This window comes from Schistocerca serialis, chromosome 4 (genome assembly GCF_023864345.2).
Source record: "Schistocerca serialis cubense isolate TAMUIC-IGC-003099 chromosome 4, iqSchSeri2.2, whole genome shotgun sequence".
Taxonomy (NCBI): Eukaryota; Metazoa; Arthropoda; class Insecta; order Orthoptera; family Acrididae; genus Schistocerca; species Schistocerca serialis.
This window is the reverse complement of record NC_064641.1, coordinates 481,486,096-481,502,783: the sequence shown is the minus strand read 5'-3', so window position 1 is coordinate 481,502,783 and position 16,688 is coordinate 481,486,096. Positions and strand designations below refer to the sequence as shown.

The following is a 16,688-nucleotide window of genomic DNA, read 5'->3' as shown; positions in this document are numbered from 1 at the left end:
TTGAAAGCTCACCATCAGACAGATCAGAGCTACACTCATGCAGTATCAACTGAAGAACTAAGACGAAAACCTGAAAACATTTCTCATCCTCTCCAGCAGGATCCTGAACACAGTGGTGGCAGCATAGCAACTGAAAGGTGTAGCTTATGCTCCAACAGTGCACATCATCCTCCATGATACCAGAGGACTTAGATACGTGTATTTCAAGCAAAGGCTATGTAGTAGATGACAATATCACTTCAGTGCCATTTATATGGAATATAGAGAATGGCTTGTATGTGAGATGATACACTACATAGATATGTTGGCAGGAAGATCTTCACTTATTAGTAGTTGTCTGTCAAAGTAGTTACCACTGCTGCCGTAATATCACAGATATGATAACTGAGATACAAGAAATGAATTCAGAAGAGAATGACAGAGATCTTGTGAATTATTTTCTTTTTTAAATTTTTATTTTAATGCTAACCTTCCTAGAGCATATTGCTTTTGGGGATTAGATTTAACTTTTGAGTGCTATGCTGTGGCTGTCAGTTCCTGTGTTAAACCTTATCATTATGCTTGATAATGACTTTACACACTACTTTACTATACCCAACCTTAATTTATTCTGAAATTATTGTAGAAATCCCTTTTTTGGATCCAGTAGGAAAAATACTCTTGTAGTATCATCTTCAGACAGAACCCAAAATGAAAAAATGTGGGACCCATTCTGTACCTTTGATTATATGACTGGCAGAAATAAGAAAGACTACACTCTTTTGCTAGAAGTAACTAACAGTTTCATATTCAGAGTGTTCACTGCTTAGAATTAATATTGTGTTTCATACTGTATTCATTCAGAAAAATGAAACAATGTTTGCATTCATGGTGGTCACACTACAAAATAATTCTGAGTGAAAAAAATCCGTAGAGATGAGTTACTTCCATATCTGGTATAGTGATGTTACTTCCTTTAAATACTTCCTTATTTTAGACAACACAGGCCATGACCAAATTAATCAGGCTTTTGTGAATATCTGAGTAACTACTACACAGTATAAGTTTTTAGGCCAACTTGTTATTTCAATTTTCTTATATTTCACCATTACCATCATTTGTTAAAACAACAAGGAATGTGAGAAAAACATACACCAGTGTGTATTTAAAAGTCAGAGACTGCTCTGTGGATAGAACCTCTGTGTCTGCCTTGTTGTTGATACTGTAAGAAAGACTGTAATACGGTAATGTGTAATGATGATCTTCAAAATTGCCACCAAACCCTGACAATATTGCAGGGCACTATAAATTGTGTTTATTGCCTGGAGAAACATTTCAAAAAACACTTATAGTAGATTTTACATGAAGTTTCATTAAAACACCTGTTGTCCTCCAAAATTAGTTAACATATTACTTGACATCATACTTAGACTTTGTGCTAGCATATTACTGAACCTTAAACTTAAATCAGTATTAATGAGTATGACTAGTGCAGTGACTTAATAAGTTAGGTGTTTTGAGTTCTGTACATTACATTTTTGTAATCTGCAGACAGTTGTGCATAGGCTTATACATGTTTTAATTTGATGTAACCACTGAGAATTGCCAACATTTTCTGCACATGGGAATTTTAGTTTATATACTGGTGTCTGTGTGATCAGGCCTTTTCTTTGGAGTCTTTGAAAGAATCAAATAACTAGTTACAAGACATTCATCCTCAGAGAAAAGAAATGATGTCATTTAAAAGCGTGGGTTTACTATGTAATTTCAAATGTTTAGTTTACCTTAATGTTTTTTAATATCTGATATATATCTGTACATTGTTTTCATCTTTTAGTATGTAACCACAATTAATATATTGGCAGTTTCTGAGTAAAATTGGAAAATAGGATATACGTAAAGAAATAATGTATTTATACTTGTAACAACTGCTGAAGAAGCATATTTTTTAATGTAATCTAGAATGAGTTTGCTGTAGATAATTCTCAAGCAAGAAAAGAATGCACACACTCCTGCCCTACTCATTTTTTTCTTACCTATCAGCAGTTGCCCTTGTGCTAATGCTTAAAGTGCATTTCATATTTTCAGTATATGCATGATGTCCTTTCCATTTCTGACAGTACACAAATACCATTCTCTGATGAATGAACTATTTTATTGCCCTCAACAACTGCACTAACATATCTCGTGAGATTTTAAAGTAATGACTGTAGTGCACTAGTTGATGATAACACTTATTTTTTACATTTTATGAATGTATTGATTGAAGTTGTTTTTGCTGTGACAGTAAATGTTATAGGACTGATGTTAAGGAAAATTTTCTAGATGTGCCAAAGAATTGAAGGGGTTGGTGCAGAAAAGTGCTAACCCAAAAGCTGAGTTATAGGACATTATATGCTGGATAACTCAAAGACAAAATACAATAAGACAAGACAATTTATATAGTAGACAGTTATTTCTAGTATCGTACTATATGTTACCAACACATGATGCATTTAAAAACACAACAGATAATGTGATCAGACAGAGCTTCATGAAATGTGTGGATTAGCACTTTCTTCTGTTGACACCTTCAATTGAATGTGATTATTTTCGATTCAATATAATTTTTTTTTTCAAGGTTGAGTTAACCAAAGTGAGATTTTTATGATGTAAATGGTAAATAATGGTAAATAATAATTAACAAGAAAAGAATATTGCAAGAAATTTTCAAACAAATCTGCACTAAAATAGTCATCACTATTGGTGCAAGCTGAACAGTATTGACTGTCAGAGATTAATGCACATAAAGAGGCATACTGACTTGTCAGTTTTACCTCACTTCACTAAAGTGGTAAGAAGTATTCTTCACTATATGCGGTAAAGCATCATGTGGGTTGTACAGGATGTATAAGAAATACTTGGACAAACTTTGTGGACAACTTTCTGATTTCAAAACAAGGAAACATATCATGTTCATGTAGTTCTGAAAAAATGGTTCATCATTGAATTTGTTTATGGCCGATTGCTATGTTTGAAGATAACACTGCAATTGACCTGCTGATAAACTGATTTTGTCTTAAATGCTGTTGTTGGTTGGTTGATATTATTATTATTATTATTATTGGGAGGTGGGGGAGAGTAGTACCAAACAGAAATGTCATCACTTCCATCAGATTAGGTAAGGATGAGGAAGGAAATCAATTGAGCCCTTTCAAAGGAAATCTTGGGAAACTTAAATCAGGATGGCTGGATGCGAGTTTGAACCGTCGTAGTCCTGAATGTGAGTCCAGTGTGCTAACCACTGCAACAATTCACAAATGTTCTTGTGATACAATGGATATTTGTTATACTTGATTATGCATAATGTGCCTCCTGCATATTATCTACGATGTACTCACTATTAGGTACTATATAGAAGGGAGGACCAGCTTGATTTTAATGTTTTTTACTTTTGTCTGTGATAACACTTAAAAGAAACATTTTTTCAAGATACATTCCAAATGCAAATATTATTTATCAGTACATATGAAAATAAAAATAAATATGATTTTTTTTGAAATGGTGCTATGTTCCAACATCTGTTTGGTTCACAATATATAGAAGCCAGGGAATGCCATTTTGAAAATTTTTGATGCACTTGTATCAGCTGAAGACACTGTCAGTTATTACTGTCAACTGATAATTGGTCGCCGGTTATGTGCTATTGTGAGATGTATAATTCATTTGTGGACAGGTGTTTATACTACATTTTTTTTAAAGGAACCCATCCCAAAAGATTGACCAAGTGTTTTTTTTTGGTACACCATATTCATAAAGTAGTTCAATAAACATAACCTGTTTATGCATTATCCATGAAATAATTAAGATATTATTTTTTTAATGCTCATTTAAAGATTGCTTGCAATAGTAAATTATGTATATTTGATAGCATGTGCTAGTAGAAACAAAGTTGGTTACAGATAACTGGTGTTTTTTTACATCCTCCTGCATTGGGCTGCTAAAGCTATACACCGATGTTGTTCAGTTTACGGTTTATGTTGGTAGTCAACTGAACCAATCTCCACGAGAAATGTTCTCAAAAATTACTGAACCATTTAGGTGTGTGAGTATCTGCATTATAAGTCTATTTTCCCTTTGATTTTGGACCCTTGACACTTGTATGCCAAATTGCCCTTCACAGGGAAGAGTCCTACAGAAATAAGAAACCATACTGGAAAAAATACCTTTCTTTGCAATACTTCCCCCAATTTTGTATACAAGGGAAAAAACTAAAGCAAAAAGAAGTCAAAGTAGGTTACTTTTTATGTAATGTACAGTTTTGACTTTCTTTTACAATTTGATGTTTTTTATACTGATGGAAAACTTACGTTTAATCTAATGTGACTATAATGTTTACAACTTCAAACCTGCACCCCCTTGACTTTATGAATGTGACTTTTCTATAAATTGTGTAGAATCAGCATTTCAATATGTGATTTACATTTGTTTTCTAACCATGTCCAAAATATAATAGATATTTTTCCTAATTTTCAGATTTCATTTCACTTCCTTTGTTCCAAAGGATAACAGATACAGCCAAAATAGCTGGAAAGAGAGGAAGCTAATGATTACAGTCTCTGAAAATTTCCACATACAGTTCAGAACTTCAATTTATAAATGTATTTCTTTATTCTTACAGTTGAATCTGAAATGTGGGGATGTGCAGTTAAATTTAGCTTCATAAAGTGACTGCTTTTGACATCATTTTGAGACCTGCACTCTCCTTGGTCTTTGATTTTTAAATTCCTATACAGATAATTACATTTATTGGGAATATATTGTGCGAGCTGTGACACACATTGAATATAATATTCTCTATACAACACATTTGTTCACACCAATGAAGCGATACTCATTTTCCAAATGTGTTAAAATTTAAGTCAGATGGTGATATTTGTACAAGAATGTTTATCTTTTTGCGAAGTGCAATAATACATGAGTAATTCCCACTTTGGAACTAGCCTTTGTATTATTGCCCCAAGATATTTGCATCATAGAATCACTGATGGTGTAAATCAGTTAAGTGTTACCAGATATCTCAGCCTTTTCTAACTTTTACTATGAATTCTACAGTGTGTTAAAATGTTTGTACATTAAGTTTCTTGCAACGGAGAGAACAAAAAAAAAAAGAATTTGTATGATAATAACAGATCTGCTTATTGATCTACCTGAGAGAGTGCCACATGACAATAGCCCTCAGGGAAAATACATATTTGCTGATCCAGTGAGAAATCATATGTTGAAGGTAGATATCCTGTCTTGATATATCTATCTGAGAGTGTGCCACATTGCCACAGCCTTTCGTGGACTTTGGGTCATATCTCTCCAATGATCTTGCTCAGGACCCTCTTCTTGTGGACCAATTACACAACATCCCAGAAGTGGAGTGTGTCCAATGAGATCATTGCCTTGGTCCATCACACATACCTAGTTGAAAATAAAGAAACAAACTTAAGAACCAATTATTGTTCTACACTGATAAAATCTTAATGGTTCATGCTTACCTTAATAATTTTGCTTCTATTGTCTGTGCTATTCTGTATTGTTACATATTTACGGGAAAATGTGTTATAAAGAAACATAAAGTATGGCAATAGTGTCATAGCCATAAATAAAATGTGGTTGAATATTAAGCTGAGGGGTCTTATTTTCAGTGGTGGTGAGCACATTAAACACATAAAAAATCTATCTGGAAGAGATGCAAAAGCTTAGAGTATGCTGGAAATCAACAATGAAGTGTAATATGTAACACAGTGAAATCTGATACACAGTGAAATACTGTAAGAGAGTACGGCCAAAAGACAGGGGAAGATATTAGGTAAAGAGTTTTAACTACACAAAACAAATATCAAAGAGTTAGTATAAACAATAAGGATGAGGAAAATAAAAATTCAAAGAAAAGTAGAAAATAAATTAAAAGGACACAATAAAAAAAGTAACAAGATTAATTACCAAGAAGAACAAAGGGAAAAAGATGACGACACAAGACCATGACCCTTTATGACCTTTTTACCTATAAAAGAAAGCTAAACTATCACACACTGACAGTCTAATGGTCGCACAGGATCTCTCAGATACAAAGCTATGTATTCTTGTAACAGGCAGCCTATGCATGTGCAGACCAAGCTGCCCCCTTTTATATTCCTCTACCTAGTTGCAAGACTAGTGCCAGTCATGCGGTGATGTTGCCCACTTCAGGTTGACTGTGTGAGGCCATTTTGTATCTCAGGTATGTCAGGTGGCCATATTATCACTTAAGTCCATAGTGTCTGCTTATTGATTTTGATGCTTCATACAGGTCTTTTATGTAGGAATGTCTTTCACTTGTAGTTACTTACTTACCGCTAAAATAGCATTGGCAAATACACATGCATATCCCACAAATGCAATGCAACTACATATATTACACCTGATATGTGGACTGTCTTTATGGATAACTGTGAATGTTTGTGGATAATAGTATACTATCATCATCTTATTACAGGTCAGTATGGGCACAAGAAAGAAATATGATTTCCATAAGTCTACTGACACAGAAAATATGAACTTGTATTTGATGGATGTAACACGAGTCCCAATAACATTTCTGGTGTGTTGGGTTCCTCATCAGGTCCTTCAGATGTAGTGCCAAGTGTACCACAAACAGTTGACAATGTAACAGAAGAAGACTGGGAAACGTATGCAGTGGAAATAATCGAGGAACATCAGGACAGTTCAGAAATGGAAGAAAGCATCATGGTGTGTCATCTGATGGCGAAGAGGATGATGAATTCTATGTTTGCCTTAAAGAGAAAGGCATGAAAGTAACTGACTCCATTTCCTGGAAAAAAACTCCTTATCATTCATTGCAAAGGAGGAAACATAACCTAATTAGGAAAATTCTAAGCCCAATTGGCAGAGCTCAGGTCATAAATACAATTTTAGACATGTGAGCTTGTTTATTTGATGGATATATGTTGGTCATCATTGTACATTCCACAAACCAATATACTGGTACCATGTTGTTGTTGTTGTTGTGGTCTTCAGTCCTGAGACTGGTTTGATGCAGCTCCCCATGCTACTCTATCCTGTGCAAGCTTCTTCATCTCCCAGTACCTACTGCAACCTACATCCTTCTGAATCTGCTTAGTGTATTCATCTCTTTGTCTCCCTCTGTGATTTTTACCCTCCACGCTGCCCTTCAATACTAAATTGGTGATCCCTTGATGCCTCAACACATGTCCTACCAACCGATCCCTTCTTCTAGTCAAGTTGTGCCACAAACTTCTCTTCTCCCCATTCCTATTCAATACTTCCTCATTAGTTATGTGATCTACGCATCTAATCTTCAGCATTCTTCTGTAGCACCACATTTAAAAAGCTTCTATTCTCTTCTTGTCTAAACTATTTATCGTCCATGTTTCACTTCCGTACATGGCTACACTCCATACAAATAATTTCAGAAACGACTTCCTGACACTTAAATCTATACTCGATGTTAACAAATTTCTCTTCTTCAGAAACGCTTTCCTTGCCATTGCCAGTCTACATTTTATATCCTCTCTACTTCGAACTGTGAATAATTATACTGGTACCATAAAATATAATTATTCACAGGAGAGAGGTGTCAAACCCATTGTTGAAACAGAGTTGGCTTCTGTATATTAGTGAACACTGTAAAGCTCTCTCTGTCAGGGGTCATTTCCTCACTTGTTAAAAGTCACTGAAATAAGACCAGTGCATAAAAAGGCAATAACTATCGATATACAAAATTATAGGTCTATTTCATTGACATCAATACTTAGTAAATTGTTGGAAAGGTTACTTCCTGATCAACTTGAATCATTTTTCTACAAGTACAATCTATTAAAAAGCTCTCAGCATTGTTTCAGGAAAGGCAAGTCTACAATAACAACGGTAGCTACAGTTTTCAGTATTGAATAAACTTGATGATGGAAACAAAGTTATTGTCACCTTTTTAGACCCATCCAAGGCATTTGCCTTTGTAAATCATTCTGTTCTTCTATACAAATTAGAAGCTTATGGGGGACAGGAGACAATGTGTTAACCTGTATCATACAACTGGGGGACATAACAAACAGTAAAATCATCTTATAAAATTCTTAACTGTGGTGTCCCTCAGGGAAGCACTATCGGGCCTTTTATGTTTATTGTACATCAAAGATATAGTAATTTCTCAAAATTCAAACCTAGTAAATTATGCCAATGATACCTCCTTCATAAGTTAGGACTCTACAAAACAGTTAGCAGTACAAAATAACACAGAACATTAGCCACATCACAGAATATCTCACAAAAAACAAATTGGCACTAAATAAGGACAAGACAATTCTGATGGAGTTTCTGCTAAATTATAAATCAAGACAAGTGTATACTGAGCTAGTTGTCAATTGAAACAATTGAAAAACATAAATTCCTGGGTATTGTAGTAGATGAACATCTTACATGGAATGAGTACACAGCTACATGTGTAAAAGACGTCTCCTGTAACACCTACCTGCTAAAATGCCATTCTAGCATAATAGTGCCACTTGTCTTAAGACAAGTCTATTTTGGAATTATACACTCCCATCTACAATATGGTATCGAGATTTGGGGTGGGGCACCAACAGTATACATTGAGAGACTTTCAGAGCCCAGAAAGGAGCAATTAGGACAATAGCTAGTATTAGTAAACATCAGTCCTGCAGAGAAGTATAACATACTAACAGCATACGCATTGTATATTCTCAGAACTTTACTGTTTGTAAAAGAAAATATGACGCATAAAGTAATCAATAGTTAAATGTCTGCCCCGATAGCTGAATGGTCAGTGTGACGGTCTGCCATCCTAAGGGGCCTGGGTTTGATTCCTGGCTAGCTTGGGGATTTTCTTCACTCAGGGACTGGGTGTTGTGTTGTCTTCATCATCATTTCATCCCCATCCGGCACGCAGGTTGCCCAGTGTGGCGTTGAATGTAATAAGACCTGCACCATGGCAGCCAGACCTGCCGCGTAAGGGGCCTCCCAGCCAATGACGCCAAATGCTCATTTCATTTCCGATAGTGAAATCCATAATTATAATACAAGAAAAAGAGAACATTACCACATAAAATTTAGTAATAAAAGAGCAACAGATCATTGTCTATTTTCTGCTGGAAGACATTTTTATAACAGTCTGTTAAATAATATAAAACTGTTAAGTGGAAAAGTATTTCAGACAAAATTAAAGCAATTGTTAATTGATAAATGTTTAATTGATAAATGTTTAATTTAATTTAATTGATGAATTTAATTGATGAAAGGAGAAAATATAAAAATGCAGTAAGTGAAACAGGCAAAAAGGAATACAAACGTCTCAAAAATGAGATCGACAGGAAGTGCAAAATGGCTAAGCAGGGATGGCTAGAGGACAAATGTAAGGATGTAGAGGCCTATCTCACTAGGGGTAAGATAGATACCGCCTACAGGAAAATTAAAGAGACTTTTGGAGATAAGAGAACGACTTGTATGAATATCAAGAGCTCAGATGGAAACCCAGTTCTAAGCAAAGAAGGGAAAGCAGAAAGGTGGAAGGAGTATATAGAGGGTCTATACAAGGGCGATGTACTTGAGGACAATATTATGGAAATGGAAGAGGATGTAGATGAAGATGAAATGGGAGATATGATACTGCGTGAAGAGTTTGACAGAGCACTGAAAGACCTGAGTCGAAACAAGGCCCCCGGAGTAGACAATATTCCATTGGAACTACTGACGGCCGTGGGAGAGCCAGTCCTGACAAAACTTTACCATCTGGTGAGCAAGATGTATGAAACAGGCGAAATACCCTCAGACTTCAAGAAGAATATAATAATTCCAATCCCAAAGAAAGCAGGTGTTGACAGATGTGAAAATTACCAAACTATCAGCTTAATAAGTCACAGCTGCAAAATACTAACACGAATTCTTTACAGACGAATGGAAAAACTAGTAGAAGCCAACCTTGGGGAAGATCAGTTTGGATTCCGTAGAAACACTGGAACACGTGAGGCAATACTGACCTTACGACTTATCTTAGAAGAAAGATTAAGGAAAGGCAAACCTATGTTTCTAGCATTTGTAGACTTAGAGAAAGCTTTTGACAACGTTGACTGGAATACTCTCTTTCAAATTCTAAAGGTGGCAGGGGTAAAATACAGGGAGCGAAAGGCTATTTACAATTTGTACAGAAACCAGATGGCAGTTATAAGAGTCGAGGGACACGAAAGGGAAGCAGTGGTTGGGAAGGGAGTAAGACAGGGTTGTAGCCTCTCCCCGATGTTGTTCAATCTGTATATTGAGCAGGCAGTAAAGGAAACAAAAGAAAAATTCGGAGTAGGTATTAAAATTCATGGAGAAGAAATAAAAACTTTGAGGTTCGCCGATGACATTGTAATTCTGTCAGAGACAGCAAAGGACTTGGAAGAGCAGTTGAATGGAATGGACAGTGTCTTGAAAGGAGGATATAAGATGAACATCAACAAAAGCAAAACAAGGATAATGGAATGTAGTCTAATTAAGTCGGGTGATGCTGAGGGAATTAGATTAGGAAATGAGGCACTTAAAGTAGTAAAGGAGTTTTGCTATTTGGGGAGCAAAATAACTGATGATGGTCGAAGTAGAGAGGATATAAAATGTAGGCTGGCAATGGCAAGGAAAGCATTTCTGAAGAAGAGAAATTTGTTAACATCCAGTATTGATTTAAGTGTCAGGAAGTCATTTCTGAAAGTATTCGTATGGAGTGTAGCCATGTATGGAAGTGAAACATGGACGATAAATAGTTTGGACAAGAAGAGAATAGAAGCTTTCGAAATGTGGTGCTACAGAAGAATGCTGAAGATTAGATGGGTAGATCACATAACTAATGAGGAAGTATTGAATAGGATTGGGGACAAGAGAAGTTTGTGGCACAACTTGACCAGAAGAAGGGATCGGTTGTTATATTAACTTAAGTATGTTGTTAAATTAACCTAATTATGTCATGTATTGGAAAATTCGACTCGTTCCACATCATTACGAAATATCGTATTCATGATCCATGGAACTAGTATTAATCTAATCTAATCTAATCTAATCATGTTCTTAGGCATCAAGGGATCACCAATTTAGTATTGGAGGGCAGCGTGGAGGGTAAAAATCGTAGAGGGAGACCAAGAGATGAATACACTAAGCGGATTCAGAAGGATGTAGGTTGCAGTAGGTACTGGGAGATGAAAAAGCTTGCACAGGATAGAGTAGCATGGAGAGCTGCATCAAACCAGTCTCAGGACTGTAGACCACAACAACAACAACAAATGTTTGTACTCCATCAAGGATTTTTAATGTTGTTGCATATAATGCATCTTTATTTCTAAACTCTTGGTAACATTTGTATGTTTGTATATGGACTATGTCCACAACTGTAAAAGTCATTATTAGGCAAATAAACTATTTATTATTATTATTAATAATAATTATGTTGTACTCAGTGACAAACTATAATGTATTTAAAGTGTAATCTGTGCATGTCTGATCATTCATCCTTAGATTTTACATTATGGTCATCATTTGATGTAGGGAGCTGAACAGCAAATCTACAAGTCAGGTCTTACTAGAGCTGTTTTCTCTGATGAAGGAAGTTTTAATCTTTGATAGGATCATAGACATCATATAAGAGTAATTTTTTTAGGAAGAGAAATCACAAAAATAGAAACTATGCCAAGAAAATGGATGACAGAATCTTGTAATATCCAATGCAGAGTGGATGGGTAACAGAAACCTGAAGCAATTGAGGCATGAATAATATTGCACCTCCTGATTCACGTTGAAGGACATAATTTAGTAATACATTTGACTGAGAATATGGCTGATGTCTACAAAATGAGGGTACCACAAGATTCATTCTCCCAAAATATTATTGTCATTAACTGTTTCATTACTAACATTTCCACATGTACATTTTATTTGTGAAAAAATTACATTTCTGGTGCAACAGAATATGGAATAGGTGTTGGTATACTTTTCAATCAGTTAGGACATTTCAATTCTCTCATCTCTGATCAAAAAAGAGGGCAATACATTTCATTGTGGTTTACGCTGTGCTTTGAAAGTATATAATTATTTTCTATATTTTGTTTATATCATTAGTGTTGTGTAAAGCCATTGTTCATAATAGGAATAAAGGTACACTTCTAACCAGGAATTTAGATTTTCGTAATAAAGGCTGAGATATGAGTTGGCTGCTTGATGTTAGTGAAAGCACAATATGACCATAGTATGACTCTTACTAATGGTACAGAATGACAAAAATATTCTGATTCTGATATCAGAATGGTGTTAAACTTCATTTGATCAAAGGTGCTTAAAATACCATTATGCACCACTAAGGTAACTATTCATTTATATAAGTAATCTGTTCTTCAATAATACAAAACAAGATTTTATAACTATTCTTTACTTTTTATAAACTTATTTAGTTTTGCTGCCTGCAAATCTAAAGTTGTGTTACTTCTCAGTTGCTAATATCTTGTGGTGGGAAGCTCTCTAGCTATGTTTTGTGTTTGCTTGAACAATAAATGTACAGTATTATGTTATAAGGATACTGCCATGAAGAATGTGCTTACAGTGACTTCGTCGAAAAGTAACCATAAGTGCATGTACCTTTTAGTAAGACAATAATTTTTTATGTAAACTTGTCATTTATTTAAGGCCAATCAGTGTTTAATCCATCTCTCTAAAGACCATCATATATTCATTCTATGTTACATGCTTGAAAGCATGTGGTACCCTCATTTTGTAGACATCAGCCATATTCTCAGTCAAATGTATTACTAAATTATGTCCTTCAACGTGAATCAGGAGGTGCAATATTATTCATGCCTCAATTGCTTCAGGTTTCTGTTACCCATCCACTCTGCATTAGTGTGTTCCGCCTCCCTACAGGTTGACTTTTTCCACCGTGTGCAAACTCTAGAGATTGATCAATGAAGGATATGCAACAAAAAGGGTCTAATGAACTTATGTCTGGAAATGTGCGGTTTCCTTGCTAGAGACTATTTTTCCAATCATGCATTGTTACAGAGACTGTGATCTAATATGTGGTGTACCATGCAGCCACAGTTACAGTATTTGTTGAAAATGGCTTCCATGTGCCTCAACACGTGTGTGTATGCACTGTAGCATGTTCTGTTTCAAACTTTCACATCAGCGAGGCTGCATCTGAACAGTGTTCAAGGCAGCATGGATACACTGCTCCATTGTCTACACATCTGGAATGGGCTCTGCATACACAATACCTCTAAGATAGCCCCATAACCAGAAATCACATGGGTTGAGATCTGCTGAAAGAGAAGGCTGTGCAACTGGACCCCCTTGTCCAATCTATTGACCAGGGAAGACATGACTGAGATGTGTCCAGACATTAATGGTGAAGTGGGCTGGAGCTTTGTCATGTAGCAGCCACATAACCCTTTGAATCATCAATGGCACTTCTTTGAGCAGGGGAGGCAAAGTCACCAACAAGAAAAATTGATACGAGGGTGGTTTGAAAAGTTCTCGGAATCACCACGAGAGGTCAGTGATAGTGCAATGAGTTGTTCACGTGATATTCGTTGGACTATTGCCTGTAAACACATGCCATGTCAATGCTCTTGGAAGAGAACTGTGGTGGTGACATGGCTCTGTTGTTGTTCCTGCATAGTGATTTGCGAAGGAGGAAAAAATTGAGATTTGAGCAGTGATTAAGCACTTCGTAAAGAAAGCTATGAAAGCAAAGTACATTCATGCCACTTTCCAGAATACATTGGGGGACTCTGCTCCTTCATATTCAACTGTTGTCAAGTGGACAAATGAATTTAGATTTGGTAGAGAGAGTTTAGATGATTATCAACACAGTGGTCGGCCAAGGTGTGTCGCTACTCCAGAAATCATTGCAAAAGTGCACAAAATGGCCATGGAGTATCATCGATTGAAAGTGCGTGAAATTCCTCATGCTTGCCAGATGTCATCTGAAGGGGTATATCACATTTTAACTGAAGAATTAGAAATGAAAAAATTAGCTGCAAGATGGGTGCTGCTACTCTTGACGCTGGATCAAAAACGCATGAGAATGGACATATCGGAACAATATTTCGCCCATTGTAGGAGAAACGATCAAGATTTTTTGTGCCAGTTTGTGACCAAAGATGAAACTTGGGTGCACTACTATACCCCAGACACAAAACAACAGACAAAGCAGTGGAAACATGCTGATTCTCTGCCACCAAAGAAAGCAAAGACAATTCCTTCAGCGGGAAAGATCATGTCTTCAGCATTCTGGGATGTGAAGGGGATTCTGTTTGTAGATTATCTCCCCACTGGGGTAACAATTACTGGAGAATACTATGCTAACGTCCTGGACAAATTGCAACAAAAGGTATGTGAAAAAAGGCCAGGTTTAATAAGGAAGAAAGTCATCTTCCATCAAGACAATGTGCACCCCCACACGTGCTGTCACTATGGAAAAATTACACAAACTAAGGTATGAATTGTTGCCACACCCACATTATCACCTGATATGGCTCCATTAGACTTCCATCTCTTCCAAAAACTGAAAATTTTTCTTGATGGATGAAGATTCACTTCAAATGAAGAACTGATAGCCGGAGTTGACAACTATTTTGTAGACATGGAGGAAACTCGTTTTTGAGATGGGATGAAGGCACTGGAACATCATTGGACCAAGTACAATTATCTACAAGGGGGCTACATTGAAAAATAAAAAAAAATGTTTCAGTGATGTAAGTACTTCTTTTCTGCTCTGTTCTGAGAACTCTCCAAACCACCCTCATAGTTCCTGTTTGTTAGGTGACATGGAAAGCGGACTGGTCCAATATAGTTGCCAATTATCCCAGCCCACACATTCCAGCTGTACAGATACTGATGATTTGCTGTCACCATACCATGAGAGTTCTGTGTACTATCCCATAGATGACTGTTATGAAAATTGAAGGTACCACTCTTCTTGAAGATGACCTCATCTCTGAAAAGGATGGGTGACACAAATCCCAGAACTGTGGTTGCCTGGTGAAGAGACCAGTGACAAAACTGCTCCTCATGCAGAAAACCTGTTGCTAGTAAGTCCTGCACATTCTGTAAATGATAAGGATAGTAACAATTGTCACAGAGCATGTTCCACACTGTCATCTGGCTCTCTGTACTGGCAGACCAACTGCCTGATACTGACACAGCAGTTGCCTTCTACAGTTTTAATCAGATTTTACTCCAAGTGTGGTGTCCGAACATTTCGGGTATGTGCTTCATGATTTCCTTCTTCCTGAAATGACCCTGTCTCAGAAAAATGGTGGAACACTATAGCAAACTCTGAATGTTGTAGTTGTTGTCAGCTGGGATAGGTCTCCTGATACAACCTTGCTGCCCACTGCTCATAGCCATTTGCCTTTCTGTAAGTAAACACGATGTCAGCAAGCTCTCAATTCAAAAACGAAACCATTGTGCACAATGATGTATAACATCCACTACAAGATGAGTCTGCAAGAGAAGGGAATCAGACATACTGACAATTACTATGGCAGGAGAGGGCACTAGGGCATGACATATGAGGAACAGTACCACCCTCTAGGAGGAAGCTATGCACACTGTAACTGTGGCTGCATGGTACACTCCCTGTCACAAAGTATGTTTGAATAAATGGTCTACAGCATGGAAACCATGCATTTCTGGATGTAAGATCATTACACATTTTTTGTTCCATACCCTCTCATTGACCAATCCCTAGAGTTTGTACACAGTGGAAGAAATCATCCTGTATACAATACGAATACAGTTGATGACAACCTGGAGCTTTCTCAATGCTTCAAAGGTTGAGCATAATAGGACTGAGACTTTTTATGACTTATGTTTGCCACAAGTAAATACTGGAGTAGTGTGGATATTTTGATAAGTTATGAATGCAACTGCAAGATCTTTCAAGAAAATCATGGGCTAGTGGAAGTTTGCTTTACAAACAAAATATCCAGTGACTAAACGAGAAAGGTATTGTAGCCACCACAATGAATTACAGAGTACTCATTCACAAGAAGCTTTAGTTTAAACCAAAATGGTTCATCCTGTTAAGCTTGTACATTTTTAACATGTGTGAATAATTAGGTACTGTCAGTCACTATGAGAAAGGTGAGATCTCATTTGTACAGACATATATTTTTTGACTTTAAGTCAAGTGGAGATATTTTGAAATGTCAAGAAGGTGAATGGCCTGCTTGCAAAGATACAATGAACTCATGTCAATAGGTTTCCAGAAATAATTACATTTTCCATTTAAAAAAATGACACAGTGCTATTGAAAGACATCAAGTTCATATTTCATATGATTTTGATTCAAATCCAACAGTGGCCTATGTGATTCAGAAATAACTGATTTCTCTGGATATTTCCAAGTAAGTTATGGTGGCTCCTTTATTGGTCTTTGGGCTGTTCTTTGCTTACCCTTTTACATTTGAGCTATAGATTAATTTCCAAAGATGACAGTGTGTTAAACCTTATGAGCGAATAAAAACAAATTCCATCCATCTCTCCCATCACAAGTCTCTGAATCTCTAACCATTTATTTGATTTTTGTGTATTATTGATTTAACGATGATTAACTTTGATAATTTCTTTGATTTTGTATGTTATTGATTCAATGACAGTTAACATTGCTTGTCTAGGCAGTA

At 36.2% G+C, this 16,688-nt stretch overlaps 1 protein-coding gene across 1 annotated transcript in view; it reads right to left on the bottom strand.

Moving 5' to 3' along the window:
• Positions 1-5,073: 5,073 nt before the first annotated feature.
• Positions 5,074-16,688, bottom strand: part of LOC126474555 (synaptotagmin-5) — a 258,676-nt gene continuing 247,061 nt past the window's right edge. The window contains exon 8 of the mRNA XM_050102030.1: positions 5,074-5,427. Coding sequence (XP_049957987.1) covers positions 5,269-5,427 — 159 coding nt within the window. The 3' untranslated portion in view covers positions 5,074-5,268. The remainder of the gene's footprint in view (positions 5,428-16,688) is intronic.